General features: G+C 38.2%; 1 protein-coding gene across 1 annotated transcript; it reads right to left on the bottom strand.

Moving 5' to 3' along the window:
* Nucleotides 1-14,113: 14,113 nt before the first annotated feature.
* On the bottom strand, nucleotides 14,114-16,371 carry LOC131156392 (RING-H2 finger protein ATL65). Its single transcript, XM_058110043.1, has one exon. The coding sequence runs from the start codon at nucleotides 15,872-15,874 to the stop codon at nucleotides 14,696-14,698; it is 1,179 nt and encodes a 392-aa protein (XP_057966026.1). The 5' UTR covers nucleotides 15,875-16,371; the 3' UTR covers nucleotides 14,114-14,695.
* Between the last annotated feature and the right edge of the window lie 321 nt (nucleotides 16,372-16,692).

Raw genomic sequence — 16,692 nt, 5'->3', positions numbered from 1 at the left:
TGGCCGACCACCGCCAAGTCAAAAATATAGTTTGTAAGTACGATGGGTCTGCCAGATCTAGTCCGTACACCAGAGGCGTCCACACTTCTTAAAACCACATTGACTATCCGTCCTCATGCTACTCCGTACATCAGCGTTAACACAATATCGTGATGATCACGAACACATAGCAACGATACCATGCAAGTGTTAGCCTAAACCAAACCAATCAGGTTCTGATAATATATAACATATAATGAAATTGTGATACATGAATATTTCATACTATTAATTGTCAAAACAATATCATCACATCATTTTGCATATATATATATATATATATATATATATATATATATATATATATATATATTTACATCATGAAAATCATCGGCCCATACGCCGGCAAAACATATCCATAGCTCGACCCGTGCGCCGACAAAACATATCCATAGCTCGGTCTATACATCGGCAAATCATATCCAAAAACATCCACGGCCTGTGCGCCGATTTTTCCATAGTAAAATTCTATATTATTTAACATTTACCAGAAAAGAGTATTTCATCATAAACTCTATTCATGCCACACATAATGGGTTTCACGTATAATTAGAACATATCATCATTTACAGCAGTATTTCCCAACATAGTGTATATATATAAATATATTTATTTTATGAAATCAAATGTTGTAATATAATACATATATTTTCATAAAATGACTAGCTTAATTTATCTCCTTACCTGATTCCTGAAAAAGCCCCTAAAACAGTCAATCCAACACCATGCTGGGTTTCCTGTTCAACACCTTGAACACAACATTTCCCAAAACAAAAATTCAGTATTTCTATACGTACTACGTTTTCTACAACTACAGGGAAGGCCAAATACTGAATAAAAACCTTACCCTGAATTTGGAATGAATTTCAAACTCGTCCCACCAATGATCCACTCTAGCAGATATGCAGAGAACTTCCCCAAAAGTGTCGTGGAGGCTTCGAATTGTCGATCCGATAAAATATTAGCCTGAAATCCTAGAGAGAATGGTAGGGAATTGAAGAGGAGAGAGAAGGAAGGTTCTGCGCGTGAAATTTTGGCCAAAACTGAATTTTAGGCCTATTTATACACTAGCCTTCATCGACGAGCCATGTCACCTCATTGATGAGGTCACAAAGACAATTTGTCAACAAACTCTCCCCTCGTCGATGAAATTTGTCGATGAAATTCGGAATTGCCAAAAACATCCCCTCGGTGCTTTCTCGTCGATGAAACGCTCCCTCATCGATGAGACCCTCTTATTCTCTCATCAACGAATTCCCTGTGTTCATCGACGAGAACTTGTTTAATTATTTATTTTAATTCCCTTTTCCCCCTCCTTCTTCCATTATTTAATTAAATATTTGGGTCACTACACATGATTCCCTACGTCCAACTCCAATTTTCGTTGGCGAGTATCTACATAACTCTTCTGCTGACCTTGTGCTATTCTGATCCTGTCTTTGATGAGTCTGACTTTATCCTGAGTCTGCTGTATTAGCTTTGGGTCTGCCATTTGTAACGCCCCAACTTAGGTCTGTCAGGGAGCATTGCGTCTCTCCTCCTCCACCTGGACTAGACAACAAGGGGAGTGGACCTTATCGGACTAAAATATCATTTTCCAATTCTTATATTTCTCAACCAATAATTTTCAAAAATGACTGCTATAATTTATTTCCCTTACCTTATTTACTGGGAGGTCCACTAACACCCTAAATCATACACTCCTCGACGTTCGTAGCTCAAAACCATGAAATTCATTTTTTCCCAAATTATTCAACACAACCTCCACAATATTAACATTTAATATTCCCTAAGCTCTATATACTCCAAATTAACTTTAAAACTCTAAAATACCCCACTTACCCTAGTTTTGGGATAGTGCCCTAGAGCCAGAAACTGAAAATCTGATTAGCCTAAGTTGCAGAGAATTTTCCCAGGAACCTCATAGTGGTTCCTGATCGTTGATTCAGACTACAATCGGAGTGGAATATTAGAGATAAGGGAGAGAGATTTGTGGGTTTGGGAGAGAGAGAGAGAGAGAGAGAGAGAGAGAGAGAGAATTTGTTTTGATTTCCAAAATGACCCACGGGATCCTCTTATCTCGCCCACTATCGAGAAAACCATCGATGGTTTTCTCTTACCCTCAGAAAATCATCGCCGGTTTTCTATTTAACCGGCTCGTTTTTACCGTTTACTTGCTATTGCTCCACAGTAAAATTTCCATAACTGTTGACGATTTTCTTTTCACTCCAGAAAACCGTCGTCGATTTTCTCCTCTCCCAGCCAAAAACCTCTTTTCCCAATTTCTTTTATTATTTTATTTTCCCAGGTCTCTACACAAAACCCTGAAATCACATTTTCCCCAGTTCAATTAACTTAACCCCAAAATTACAATTATTTTAACATTTCTTAGGCTCACACGCTCCCATTAACAGGTTAAATTCTAAAAACGTTGGTTTGATCCACTTCCCGTATTTAAATTTAATTTCTAACATATTTAAAAATACTAGTATGATCAAATCCTCGCAGTTTAATCTAATTCCAAAATATTCCCCCAAAATTCCATTTAATCAATTCCGTACAATTTAACTTAATTCCAAAACATTCCCAAAAATCTGATATAATCCAGTACTCCAATTTAATAATCACCTATTATAATTTATCCAATTAAATTTATAAAATAATTGACATAATTTGTACTTCTCACCTTAGTAATGGAGTGGTGCCTAGGACCCCCAAATCAAAAATCTGCTCTGGCTAACATGACAAGGATCAAACCTAAGACCCTGTGGTGGTGTCCGATCGTCAATTTGCTAAAGATTTAAGAAAAAATCAAGGAGAGAGTAAGAGTTTACCTTATCCTAGGAGTGGTGCCTACGACGCCCTAATCATGAATCCATTTCGGTTAAAATGTCGGTGGCGGAGAATGGAACCCAAGGGTATCTTCTGTTTTTCGATCGGCACCTGTTTGGCTAAGGAAATCGAAGAGAGAGAGAGAGAGAGAGAGAGAGATACGTGAGAGACGTTGAGAGAGAAAAATGTAGAGAAAACTAAGAGAGACTAAGAGGCGCAGGGGGGGGACCTCCAATTGAAATCCTAATTCAATCTTCCTTCAAGAAGATTCATATACTTTATTTTATATATATATATATATATATATATATATATATCTTATTATATTATTTATTTATTTATATTGTATATCATAATTCTATATAACCATATAAACTGTAATTCTGTAATCTTCTGTATAGCTATAGCTCTGTAAATAAAACTGTATAAGCTATATATCATAATTATGTAAAAACTATATAACCATGTTTTTTTAAATCTGTATAACGTATTTCTATAGAAACTATATAAACATGATTCTGAAACTTTGTATGAATTTTCTATAATAATTCAGTATTTCTCATACCACACAACTAAATAAAAACTCCATAAACATACTCTGTAAAACTGTATAATTTTCATACTCTGATATATTCAATAATCATACTCTAAAAGCTTGTGATCAAATACTATACTTTATTGGTAAAGTTTCTAATAAAGCTGTTATAACATGTTTTCCCCTTACCTGGTGCTTGCGGCGTTCGTGATTTCAATACCATGAAATTATACATACATTGTAGAGACCCAAACCTATATAAGCTGGGTTCGTCGATGAAAGATCACGTTCGTCAACGAAGTCCTTCAGATCCTCGTCGATGAAATTCAGAACCTCGTCGACGAGCAAATACTGAGCGGATCATAGAAATATCCGGAACTTGGACTCGGCAACGAAGGGATGGCCTCGTCGACAAGTTGGACTTGGTCAAAGGCACTATAAATATCCATTTTCGGTTTCTTAGAAGCTAAGTTTCTTCCAAAGCTCTCTCTCTCTCTCTCTCTCTCTCTCTAAACCAGCAAAAAATCTCTCTCTCTCTCTCTCTCTAAGATTCTTCACTATTCATCGCCCGTTTCTAAAAATGGAAGTTCCTGCGGGGATCAGAGGAGGAAGTTCTACAACTTTAGCGGATCGGATCGTTGTTTTGAGGATTTTCGGGTTTTTTCCCAAAAATCGAGGTAAGGATCTGATTTGACAACCTGAATATAAATGGAATTTGAATAATTAAAAGGGAGAGAAATAGAAATAGAAACAGAAGGAGGTCGTAGACTTCGTCGACAAACATAGGGTTTCGTTGACGAAGGCTTTAAGGATTTCGTCGACGAACACAAGGCTTCGTTGATGAAGAAATACCGAGAGGGATTTTGGTGCCGACTGAATTTCATCGACGAAGACTGAATTTCTTCGACGAAATTAGTGAGAATTCGTTGATGAAGGATGCAGCTCGTCGACGAAATTCCCTGTCTATATATATGAAAAATATGATTTTTAACTTCATTCTTAAGTCATTTTCGCTCTCACTCTCTCTCCCCTTCGGCTCACTCTCTCTCTCTCTCTTCAATTTTGGCCAAGCCAGTTGCCAGATCGAAGATTTGAGGCTACCACGACGCTTATAGCGAAGTTCTCTGTGAGTTTGCCGGAGCAAATCGTTGGGAAAACGAAGTTGGAAATCATCCCTGAGTTGAGATAAGGTTTTTTAAGCCAAATTTGACTTTGTGGTAGTTATAGAAAATGTTGTAGTACGAAAATACTAAACTTTAATACTGGAAATTTTCAATTTTAGGGTATTAACTAGGAAATCTTACGGGGGTCAGGCTAGGATATTTTAGGGGCTTTCTCAGTAGTCAGGTAAGGGAATAAATTAAAGCAGTTATTTTCCATACAAAATATTATTGATTATGAGTAAATTTATTTTCAGGAAAGCATATGTTATATTTGTTTATTACGAATGAAATGTATGATTGGGAAAATACTGTTATGATGATTAAAATGAATATGTATGTATGAGATGCCAAAAAATCACGATTTTAGAAGATGAAGTATGACTTTTAACAGCACATGTGTGGCATGAATATTATTTTATGTGAAATGTGATATGATAAGAACAATTTTACGAGCAAAGCATGTTTTTCAGGTAATTATGAAAAGATGAGTTATGTTGTGATGATTTTGACGAATAAATGATAAATGATTTATTTTCAGAACGTATATACCTGAAATGATACTAGCGCGAGGCCATATTTATGTTTTTGGCACGAGGTCATATTTATGTTATCGGCACGAGGCCTTATTTACGTTTTGGCATGAGGCCATATGTATGATTTCGGCGTAAGGCCGTATTTATAAAATGTTCGGCACGAGGCCGTAATTATGAAATTATGTACTATATGTTATCAAAACCTGGATGTTAGTTTAGTTCAGTTCAAGAGCTCGGTACCGTAGCTATATGTAGATCAGATATCTATGTTCAGATTAGTGCTAACCATCCCACGAGGGGATGAGAGATGGATAGTCGATGAAGCTTTCAGTAGAGTGTGGACGTCCACCTGGCAATCCGGACCAGGGTGCGGCAGGCCCATCGTACTTATAGACATATTTGACTCGGTAGTGATCGGCCAGCCATTGTCAGGTCCTGCCTTCGGGCTGCACAACCCATCATAGGGGATAATACATAACACCAGCTAGCTATTCATCCTGAGTATATTTTTCAGTTTTAGCAGTATAACAAATGTTTACATGCGATACAATTTACCAGCTATTATGAAATCCTATGATTATTCAGTATGTTATGTTAAATGTCTACAAATATATGAAATGCACTATATATGTATAATTACATTAAATATTCATGTTGTCACATGGCTGTATTTAATTTATTTTCCTTTACTGAGAAGTGTCTCACCCCTCAAACTTAATTAATTTTTTAGGAGCCCCTGAGAGACCGGCGGGTCAAGGCCGTCGTTGGATAGTGAGGTTACCCTGTGAGGAGGGTAAGATTTTGTAATAGGGTCAGAGTTATTTTGTGTTTGACCTTAGAGATATTTTTTATGTATATGAAGATGTATAGAAGTACAGTTTTATAATGTTATGGAAAGCTCTGCTATTATGCTTTATGGATGGATGTTTGGATTTTATGTTTACTACTACGTAGAATTCCGTTGTGTTTGACAAGTATCCCCGTTACCCACGAGTTCGGGTTGACCATTTTTATTTATTATGTTATATTTTATTGAGTATTGCTACATCTGATCTCAAATTTTATTGGATATTTGGATAGTAGTCGAAGTTATGGTAAGGTTATGTTCTATGGTTTTTAGGTTTCGAGGTCCCGGATTGTCGATTTGGACCGTGTTCGTACGAGGTTTTGTTTCTAGTTTAAGGTAAGAGGAAATTGATTACAACGGCATTTATGAAAAACTAAATCGCTAAAAAGCTAGTTTATATTTATATGTATGATTTAACTGCTTATTTTCTAAATTCTACGGAGTAGAAATGCCGGTTTTACGATTTTAAGGTTTTTGGTAAAAACGAGGATTTTGGCATATGATCTCCAAATCTTACGAAAATTACTTATTTGCATTTATATTGTAATAGGAGATGCTTGAATCCTTTACTTTTCTTTTTAAGTGATGGTTACTGGATTTATATCATTTAGCAGATTTTTGGACTAAACTCGTGTGATATATGTTGAAATGGAAATGTATGAATTTTCTATACTATTGATATAGATTATGGGAACGGAGTTCCAATTTGTTATACTAAAAATGTGGAAAACAGAGGCGGGTTATACACTGAGTTGTATATATGTAAAAAGGGTAAACCGAGTGGATAGGCGCCGGTTTGAACCCAATGTGATTGTCTGAATTTGTGAAAATACTAGAATTGCACAGGTTACTATATTTTGCTCTAAATTGTATATATGATAAATGGAACCATAGCTTGCTACCAAAGGAGTTGAAAGATACTCCAGTAATAGGGGTTGAAAGATACTCCAATGTGAGAAGTTGAAAAGGCTTCATTAATAGAGTTGAAAGATACTCCCAATGGTGGGGAATTCCTCAGCTGGAAGGGTATAGTGCAACCACACATGTAAATCAGCATGGGTACATAGATAGTCGACTAGCAGGTGTAATGAAACCACTGGTGAAATAATAGACCAGATGGGGGCAGTTGGACTATATTAGATACTCGACAAATGTCTACACGAACAGGACATTGTTGGAGATATCAGTGCACAACCCTTGCCACAGGGTAAATAGGCAATACATGTATGACAAGTTAGTCATTGTTCTAATAATCATATGCATGATTTAAATACTTGACATGCAGATATATGTCATATATTACAATATTATAAATAAATGTTTCAAACGTATGAGTTGTATGAAAATGTGCATATAGGCAATCACACACTGTTGTAACACTTTCTTCCTTACTGAGAGGTGTCTCACCCTATTATACAACCTTGGTTTTAATTCCGATCCATCAGTACGTCGATCTTAGTAGCTAAAGGGCCTGGGAAGACTATTTTTGGTTTAGCTTACGTAAACATTTGAATCCTGTATTAAACATAGATGAAGTTCTTTTTTGGAGGATTGTAATAACAGGATTTATTATATGTCTGGATTTATATAATTGTGGATGTATTAGTAAGCTATGGTATAAGACTAATAGAAATTCCAGTGGATGTTTATGTTTTTTCGTGACATTTACATCGAAATTATGTATGATTTATACTCGTATGTCCCTGATTAGGACGGGTTGTTTACGTATCTTGAACAAGTACATGTATTTAGTATGAGTGAGTAACACCTAGGTCCGTATAAAGGGCTGAGTTGTTACATACATATCCTCCAATCAATCAATTGAATTTTCCAGAATGATAATTATATTCACATTTTCTGCAAACCCATACATTCCTGTTTATCAATAAAATATTAATGCAGACAAACATTATTATCCTTACCCTATTTTCTAGAAAATGCCCGTCGAAACTCTAACCCTTGCCTGCAGCATTCACACCATAACCCTGCATTTCAAAAAGTCCCAATTCCTCAGTTCAACTCTAAAATTATTTTTATATTCATATTTCTAAGCCTATACATCCCATAATTCAGATAATCAACCCATAAATACTAAAATAACACCCTTACCTCAATTTTGTGATGGAGCCTCGGAATCCTCAAATTGAAATTCCGCTCTGCCTATAATGTAAAGAATCTTCCCAAGAACCCTATGGTGGTTCCTAATCGTCGAAATGAGGATTAATGGAGCCAGAATCGAAGGTGAAAGCTTGGAGGGTCGTAGGGTTTGCGAGAGAAAAAAGAGAGAGTTTTAATTTTATATTTAAAAATGTCTCTCGGCTTCCCTTTATACTCCCAGCATTGCTACCAAAAATCGTCAACGGTTTCCCACGCCTCTTAGAAAACCGTCGTCGGTTGTCTATTAATCGGCCCAAAAATTATCGCTTTACCTTTACTGTTTCGTAGTGAAAATTGAAACCGTCACTGGTTTTCTGACTCCTTCATAAAAACGTCACCGATTTTTCTCCCCACTCTACCAAAAATCAATTTTCCTCATTTTCTTTTTATTAATTTATTTCCCGGGTCTCTACATGCAGGCCCTGGCCTCTGCTCCTCCACTAACTTTATTGCTCTCCACCATCATTGCCTCCCTAACCAATTTAAAAGTGGTGTACTACACCCTCTGCTCATCGGTGCAATGCAAAAAGGCCAGAAGCTCCTCTATCTCTTGAACCCAATCCCTCTACTGCGATGGAGTCTGCTCCTCCAGAAAATAATGGTAGATGCATGCGGGGGAATTAATGCTCGATGGTGCAACCCTGATCTACCGATGGGTAGTCCTACCCTCTGAAGTCCCGCCTCATCTCTACCCTAACCTATCAGGCTAGACCTTGCAACACCATAGAGGTATCAATGTCCTTCTTGCTAAAATTCTCTACATTATTATACTCTCTAGCATTAACGTCCTTATCTCTAGGATCCATCCTGAAGATAAAATAGAAACCGACTTAGAGTTTCCATATTTATCATTTTTGGTGCAAGTATTGAACGAAGAAACCAATATAACTTCCAAATTTTCAATTTAAGGTTCATCCTCACAGTCCTACCACAAAATAGTAGACAGTTTTATAAAGGGTCCCAAAATCGTCGATGGAAAACCTGAGATACAGAGAGCTTATTTTGGAGAGAACCATCAATGGTTTGTATTTCCCCTAAGAAACCGTTGACAGTTTGGCCCCCTGCCAAACTTTACTACCCCTTTGCTTGTATACACTTAGTCATTTCATAGTGTCGGTGTCTAATAACAACATCAGTACTACACGCATATTCAATCGGCCTAACATTCCAGTTCAAATTTCCAAGTTTCAGTCTCTCAACCTAGCAATGAAATCATCAATGGATTTACTGTGACTTTCCTGAAACCGTCGTTCCAGGAAAAACACAAAAGATTGTCAAGGGATCTCCACTTCCAAGCTTCCAAACCAAAACTCAACCTAACCTACCCACTCTTATCCTTATGTTATCTCAACCTATACTCTGGTAATCATCAACTATCAAAGTCTATAGAACCTAGCAACCTAGGCTCTGATACCACCTGTAATGCCCCAAACCCAAAAGTGGGGTCCAGGGTGTTATTTGAAAATTTCTGCAATCTCTGATACCACAATCATTATATAAAAGTAACAGAAATAATATGAACATCCTCAAATGTATTACCAGAGTTCTAATTACCACCATACATAAGTGTCTCCAACTGTTAATATTACAATCCAATAGAAACAAAAGAAGACTAATGTCAATCCATACAACCCACTTACTATAACAAAACAATCTAAACCCAGCTTCCTAGCTGGCTAAGCACGGTCCCTGGTATCTCCTAAAAAGTTAAATGATCATTGGGGTGAGACACCTTTCAATAAGAAGGAAAAGGTTAATATCAGGGTGTGACTAACATGAGTTTTAGTATATGCAGAAAACATCCATCACTTTCTTTAAACATAATAATATTTGGGAATCGTACTCACACCTATACAGTTAAAAATATACTTTATTTCCATAATATAAATCAATCCAATACATATTTGACATGGGTTACATAAATTCACACATATGCGTAAAAGAAACCCCCTTTCGGACAAACACATCATCACGTATAGACCCCCATGATAGGGTTGTGCGGTCCGAAGACTAGACGTAGCCCAAACTAGCCTACCACCAGGCTAAGTCAAACCTCATGTCTACAAGTCTGATTTGCCTACCCAGCCTAGTCTAAACTCCAAGGGGATACACAACCCTTTCGTGACCAAATCGACTTTTCATTACCAGTACTTCTATCCAGAACAGTATGGTTGCACCGTCTCACATACTGGCTATGATATCGTGCCCTCATTATATCTGGTCCTCGGGATTCTTAAACCATATAATATAATATAAGTAATAAAAACTGTTTTCGTAATTCAGTGCAAAACCTATCATATCAAAACCCAGCACATGGCCATCATATCAAAACCCGGCACATAGTTGTCATATCAAAATCCAGCACACAACCGTCATATCAAAACCCGACATACAACCATAATATAAAAACCTGGCACACAATCGCCTTATCAACACCCGACACACAACCGTCATATCACATATCCATTTTCATCTATAAACCAGTATAGTTCACAATTTCACCGTATATTTTTACCACAATGCTTAGATTTCAATATGCAATGAAACAAAAATGGATTATTCTCATGCCACACGTTTTGAATATTAAATCATAATCAAATAAACCAACAGACACATTTAATAAAATAACAAGTGGATTTTGATAAAACCAGATATGATCATCTCACCCTTTTAAACTACTCACAACACACTTATACACACACACACACACACACACACACACACATACATATAGATTTTATAGGAAAACTAAGATGATCACCCCATCCCTTTAGGTTTTTCTCAAGACATGTGTGTAACAACAAAGCCAAGCTTTCAACCATTCGAGTCATTCAAAAATCATCATAGGATATTCCCATATTTATAGACTCGGTTTTGAATGTTTGGATTTCGAACTAACCATTGATACTATGAAAATACATACATACAAACAATTTAATTGGTTCAATTTTGATAAAAATATGACGTAACCTAGTCGTCTTACCTGTTCCTAAAAATAAGTCGTTTACGTTTCGAAAAAAGAAAACCCTGGCTTTCAAACCTGCCACCAAAAGTGAGACAGCAAGCTGAGAGAAGAGGGAGAGACGATCGGGGAGCGATGACAGACTCTGAGTGAGCCTATAGGAGAGAGAGGGTCACGAGAGAGTGAGAGAGAGAGAGAGAGAGAGAGAGAGAGAGAGAGAGAGAGAGAGAGAGAGAGAGAGAGGAATTTTAAGTTATGAAATAAGAAGCTAGCTTAGCCCTTAAGTAAGGCCAACCCAGAGGAAAACCGTCGACGGTTCTCCTGAGATCCAGAAAACTGTTGACGGTTTGGTCTTACCAAACCATCTTTCCTTCTTTTTCTTTTCCTTTCCTTTATTTCCCTTTCTTTTACTTATTTTCTTTTCTTTTCTGGGTTCGAGTCCCTACACTTGGAGCAGCTTTTGTGTTTATTGTTTTGGGAAGACCTTGTTGGAAGCCTACGGTGAAATTTGCAGGTGTAACATCGACAAATGAATTGGGGTTGATGGTAGAAGTCGAAAGTGGAGATTGTTGTGAATTGTGGCCCACATTCAAAAGGGAAAGTATGAAGAAATCAGGGTGCAGTAGGGCAAACCATCGATGGTAGCCCTGTAATCATTGACGGTTTAAGCCAGTGTTTGAATGAATTTCTATTTTGTCTAAAACCGTCGACGGTTTGGCTCAGGATGTCCAATGTAAATTTCAAAATTTGAAAGGGGAACGTTAATATGGTTGGGGTTTGGAAGGAAAACCTCCTGGAACTCTATATATGATGTCATATATGATATATTTAGAGTGTTGGTTGATAGTTGTTGAGAGTTTTGTTGAGAGCATTGTATTGTTCCTGTCATTTACACAAAAAGATAGTGAATCCTTGTCGATTGCTCCCGTGGATGTAGGCATTGTCGAACCAAGTAATTCCTTGTGTCATTGTGATTGTTCTTACTTTCATTTACTTACCGTGGTTGTGGATTGATATGTATATTCACCATTAAAGTGCTGCATTATATGTTTGATTCTTTACGTACAAATATATATTCCTTTGTGAAAATTTGAGAGTTTTACACAGCAAGTATGTATTATCATATCAAAGGAATTCATTTATAAGAATGGCACAAATAGGATCATCCAAAACCACAACCAAAGACACTGAATATTGTCAATATTTTAGCTTCCACAAATAAATGTGATAATCAAGGTGTAATTGTTGATGTTTGGCTGCCAAATTGATGTGCATGACAACCTACAATAAAGTTGGGTAGTAGATGCGGCGGGAAATTTTGAAATTTTGGGATTGAACCAGCAATGGAGGAAGACTCGAAGGGTTGGGCATTCAATTTTAAGTGTTGGGGTACATGTGAAATTCTAATTTATTATGAATGGTATAATTGACATTATAACTTTTGTAATTTTAGATATTATCGTAATTTTTTTCTTTTAAAAGTAGTTTAATAAACTTATAATTTCTCACAACATGTGTACTTTAATATATACTTAATATAATAGTTTATAATAAAAGCTATGCAGGTGCTACATATTTTTGAATAAGTTTAAATATCCTAAACATAACATTGAATTAATTAAAAGTCAAACTTTTGATTCTATGGTCCACAGACACCACCCTCCCCATTTTGCATTTTTGCAATTTTGTGAAGTTTTTCAATGAAGCCTATGATTAGAATAATCACTCATCATTAATTATACAATTATTAACAAAAGAAGAAATGGTTTTTACATGCAAGATTTAAAATTTACAAATTAGAATATGTCACAATATTTAAGTTTATATGAGCTAGAAAATGAAAAAGCCTACTTCTATAATGCTTTTGATAATATGAATTGCCCGCAATTTTAATGGATTTAAACACTAATATGACTTACTGTGATTAGTTACGGGTATTTTTCATCAACTAGACTCGAAATCCTTTCAATTCGTACCTGCTAAAATATTCAAGCACACGCGAAATTGATAAGCAAATTAGTTTTGTTTATTGCTTAAGATTTATCGACTAAAGAGGGCTTTTTACTGTGAGAATTCGAAATCATAGGGCTTCACTTAAAGTTGTGTTTGGAAGCATAAAATCTATAATTCAAATTTAAATCATATGAATTTTACATAATTTTGAATCAGGTATTCAAGTTTCAAGATATGAAATATGGGTTTTTTTTCTTTTTTTTTTAAAAAAAAATTTCCTCACTAAAAAAGAAAACAAGGAGACTCAATTGAGCATGATTGAGCCAATTAGCCCCACCATTAACCAAACAAGGCTCTGTTTTTAACCAAAGGAGGATCACTTATTTTGTAATGATTAAACTTTTGAAAAAGAAAACAAAAACAAAGTGTAAATGATTACAAAAATCACTACAACACATTTATTTAAATTAGAGCAAGTAATTCCAGGATGGAATTGGACCAGTTTGAAATTGGACCAGTGAAGCCCTAGCATTTTGTCTGAGTTTGTACAAATTATGGGCTTCATATGAGCCCACCAGAGGCCCACAAAACAACTTTTCTCTATCTTAGTTTTCCTTCTTTGGACTCACAGATATAAATAAGAATGCAAGAATTTTTCTTTTTCAATTTTAACATAATCGAAGCCAGATAAACTTTTGTAAACCACTTATTAACCACTTTACCCTCATGAATAAAATTCAAATTAAATAAAAATAGGTAAAATTTAATTATAACAATTTTTAATTTTATTTTGTTCATTTATTTCATCATTAGGACCAAACCTATAGGTAGCTTCAAAAAAAATAATAATAATAATAATAAATAAAGACTCATTGAATTTTGAACAATTCAAATACTCAGAAATGTATAGGAAATTTGTGGCCCACTTTGAGATTATCAAAATATTAAAATGTGCAAACCTAAATCCCCACATTTTCTAAGTAATTAAACAATGGTATGGTGGTACTCTCTGTTAATTATGGGCACCAGTCAAAATCCCAATCCAGCAGACCCTGTTTTTTCAGCTTCTACAAATGATCCCTCTGATCTTACTTGGACGGATCAAGACATAAACTCATTTCTCTGTAATTATTTTATTACATTTGGATTTAAAAATGGTCTCCAAAGAAGTTTGAATCTGAGAAATATTATATTTTCTCAGCGAACAGAGACCCCCAAAAAAATAAAGGACCAGCACCAACCCTAATGGATATGGATGCCAAATGACCCAAATCCCATCAGTATCCACTTTCCCATTGCAACCCCCTCCCCCCCTTTCTCTAGCATTTATGATCTGCTTCTCCCACTTCCAAACTCCAAACTTCAATTCAAATACGGAGAGAGAGAGAGAGAGCTGCCTTTGCATTGATGCAGCCTGCCTGTGCAGCTCCCTCTTTATCTCTCGTCAATTTTGCTCATTGATTGGTCTTCCCCACCCACATCCCATTAATGCCCTAATGACCTCCACAGCCCACATGCAGGACCAGCTGCCACTATCCCCCCTGCCTCATTAATTCCCCTCCGCAAACCCTCCATTAAAGCCGCCCGACACACCCCTCTACCCGACCCACGGCCGCCGGCGGCCACCCAGATTAGGTTTCTTCATTTCCATCCTGCCGATTTACTTTTACCCACCTACCTTCTGTTGTTGTATCTTTCCGGCGAGAGCAGCGCCTCCGGGTCACCGCACCGCAGCCTGCTCGACGAGAACGCCATCGCCGCCGCTGGCCGCCCGAACATTGGACTCGTCATCGACTTGCTTCTACTAGACGAACCCCCGCCGCCGGCAAACCTCACGCTGGACTCAGAAAGTGGGAAGAACACTCCTCCGGCGCTGCTTCTCCGACGGAAGAACGGCGACTTCATGCCTCTGTAGTACCTGAAAGAGAATACCCTAGACTTCGTCAGGGACCCGAACGGCGACGGCCGCTTGCCCCAGAAGCTGCTCCGCCGATACCGCCACGGCGATGCCGTCGCCGGCTCCAGCACCAGCCGCTCCGACGGGAAGTTACGCTCGAATCCAAACGAGTACGACCGCTTCAGCAGGAAATCTCTCCCGTTGAATCGGTCCTCCGATTGGGTTCTTCTCGGCGACGGCCCTTCAACGAACGGCCGGATTTCGGCGACGCTCGTTTCCGACTCCGGAACGGCGGATTCGCCGAGCTGGCCGAGGATGATGCTCTCCAGTATTCCGTCATCCAGGCTCGGCCGGATTCTGGCTGCCATCACTGGAATAAACGGAGACTCCGGCCGGAATATTCCCGCGCGACAGAGAGGACAGTTGGCGTGAGACCTTAGCCATATATCGATGCAGTCCACGTGAAACGCGTGGGAACAAACCGGAAGCGTACGGACGTAGTCGTCGTCCTCAAACTCCAGAAGGCAGACGGCGCACTCGTGGCTCCGGCCGCCGTGCCTGGCGGCGCCCTTGGCGGTGTACACGGAGAGCGGTAGGGTCTTGATGACGGACTCGTCGAGGCCGTACGGGGAGTACACGTGGAATCCGTCCGCCAGCTGGAACGCGTCGCTGAACGGAGGCGACTCGATGTCTCCGGACGACGGCGCGCGGAGGCGTCGGAGCCGTCTCCTGCGACGCCACCGCCTCCACAGGCGGATGAAGGGCGGGAGGAGGTGACGGGAAATGAGGCGAGAGTAAGTGACGAGGAGGAACGCGGCGGCGACGACCACCACCATGGCGATCAGCGGCGGGCTGAAGTCCACCGGCAGCTTGGACTGTTGGATGGGGACGCCGTCGTCGGTGGCTGTGGCGGTGGCGGTGACAGAGGGATATGGTTGCTGTACGGGTCCCGTCATGGTGATGGAGATGGACGTCGGTGATTGATCAGCGTTGAGGAGCAGGGACGGTGGTGGTTTGGGGGAGGCTCTGTCTCTGCGTGGGGTTTAAACTTTAATCTTAAGGGTTATCGACTTTGTGTTGTGTTCTTCGTGTATTTTACGATTTGTCCGAGACGGAGCATCGCCCGATCGACACGTCAGCGCTTCCATATTTAAAGCCACGAGGGCTTTTATTCCGTGCGGAGGGTGCACCCGTCCTTCACCTACAAAAGCAGTCTTCACTTGCCACCTCATCACGGTCACGGGACGATGGTTGACGTGGCGGATGACGACTGGCCGGTGAAGTAGTGGCTGTGTGGTGGACTTGGACTTGGCGGCTGCGGGCGCGGAGGCGTGCACCGTACAGAGGGATTTTCCAAGGAAGTATAGAATAGAACTGATTCCAAGTTACAAAGTAAATATTATTAATATAATAATATGATACCATTAATATTTATTGGAATAATTATTTTATTTCTAAACTTATCAGATCATTGGTGAGGAATCACTGCTACTTATTTATTATTGTAAAGGTCAAAAATAATTTTATTTAATGATACATTAAATAATTTTATTTATTTTTAAAAATTAAATGTTAACTTTATAAGAATATTAATTTAATAAAAATTTATTAATATATGCAAAATTTTCTATATAAGAATCGCTTACATGGCAGAATATGGAAATTTTACTGGTACTTCAGATAAATTAATATTATATTTTTAGTTTGTGAATAAAGTATAAAGAGCACATAATATTAAATTGTATTAAAAGGAAACTCAACGCTTGAATAATAT

Source organism: Malania oleifera, chromosome 5, assembly GCF_029873635.1.
Source record: "Malania oleifera isolate guangnan ecotype guangnan chromosome 5, ASM2987363v1, whole genome shotgun sequence".
Taxonomy (NCBI): Eukaryota; Viridiplantae; Streptophyta; class Magnoliopsida; order Santalales; family Ximeniaceae; genus Malania; species Malania oleifera.
Note: the sequence above shows the minus strand (reverse complement) of the source record. Positions and strands in the feature narration are given on the sequence as shown.

What these genes read in the sequence shown, in the direction of transcription:
- LOC131156392 (XM_058110043.1), bottom strand. Translation starts at nt 15,874, where the DNA reads ATGACGGGACCCGTACAGCAACCATATCCCTCTGTCACCGCCACCGCC.